This window comes from Aptenodytes forsteri, unplaced genomic scaffold, assembly GCF_000699145.1.
Source record: "Aptenodytes forsteri isolate BGI_AS27 unplaced genomic scaffold, ASM69914v1 Scaffold139, whole genome shotgun sequence".
Taxonomy (NCBI): domain Eukaryota; kingdom Metazoa; phylum Chordata; class Aves; order Sphenisciformes; family Spheniscidae; genus Aptenodytes; species Aptenodytes forsteri.
Window position 1 is genome coordinate 935,956 of NW_008794414.1, and position 803 is coordinate 936,758.

General features: G+C 50.6%; 1 protein-coding gene across 1 annotated transcript in view; it reads left to right on the forward strand.

Annotated features, from left to right (window-relative positions):
* The first annotated feature begins 540 nt into the window (after positions 1-540).
* TOX (thymocyte selection associated high mobility group box) overlaps positions 541-803 on the forward strand; it is a 230,972-nt gene continuing 230,709 nt past the window's right edge. The window contains 1 exon segment of the mRNA XM_009289269.2: positions 541-642. Within this exon segment, the coding sequence (XP_009287544.1) occupies positions 541-642 (102 nt within the window).

Consider the following 803-nt stretch of genomic DNA (forward strand, 5'->3'; position numbering starts at 1 on the left):
CCCGCTCCTCACGGTGGAGGGCAAACAAAATACACCGCCACCAAGCCCAACCAAATAAATAATAACAATAACAATAATAATAATAAAAAAAAAGAACGGGAAAAGAACAGAGGGAGCGAGCGAGAGGGAGGGAGGGAGAAGCGAACCAACTCCGAGACTCCCATAAAGAGAGGCACACACGGAGCTAGCGCCCCGGTGCCGATGCGTGGGGGAAACAATAAGTACTCGAAGTTACCTGCCCTGCCGTAGAAGAAGGAGGGTTTGTTGATTCTCTCGCAGACATCTGCAGACCGGTGCTTTTTTGGAAGAGATTTTTTTTTTTTCCTCTCCTCTCTCTCTCTTTACAAACCACAAACGGATGTGAGGCAGGGAAGGTGTTTCTTTGACTACTGAAGTCAGGCACCTCTTTTTTATTCTTCTCAGTCTGTTGTGTGTGTCCCCCTCCCCTCACACACACACACGCACACACATACACCCCTTTTTGCACCAACATTAACGACAAAAAGAAAAGGAAAGGAGTTTGCTTGATGTTTTAGTGAAATGGACGTAAGATTTTATTCACCACCTCCTCAGCCTGCAGCCGCTCCTGATACGCCTTGTTTGGGACCTTCCCCCTGCCTGGACCCCTACTATTGCAACAAGGTGACTCGTGTTTTGTGTCGTCCGAGGTGTTTTATCTGTGCTGTCGATTGTGCTGTTGTCGCGGCGCGTTGCATGAGCGGGCGCTGCGCTTTGGCGAGCCGCGCACCAAGTTCACCGGCGAGGCAGAGGGCAAGCGGCACTTGCCGGGATTTGGGGTTTGG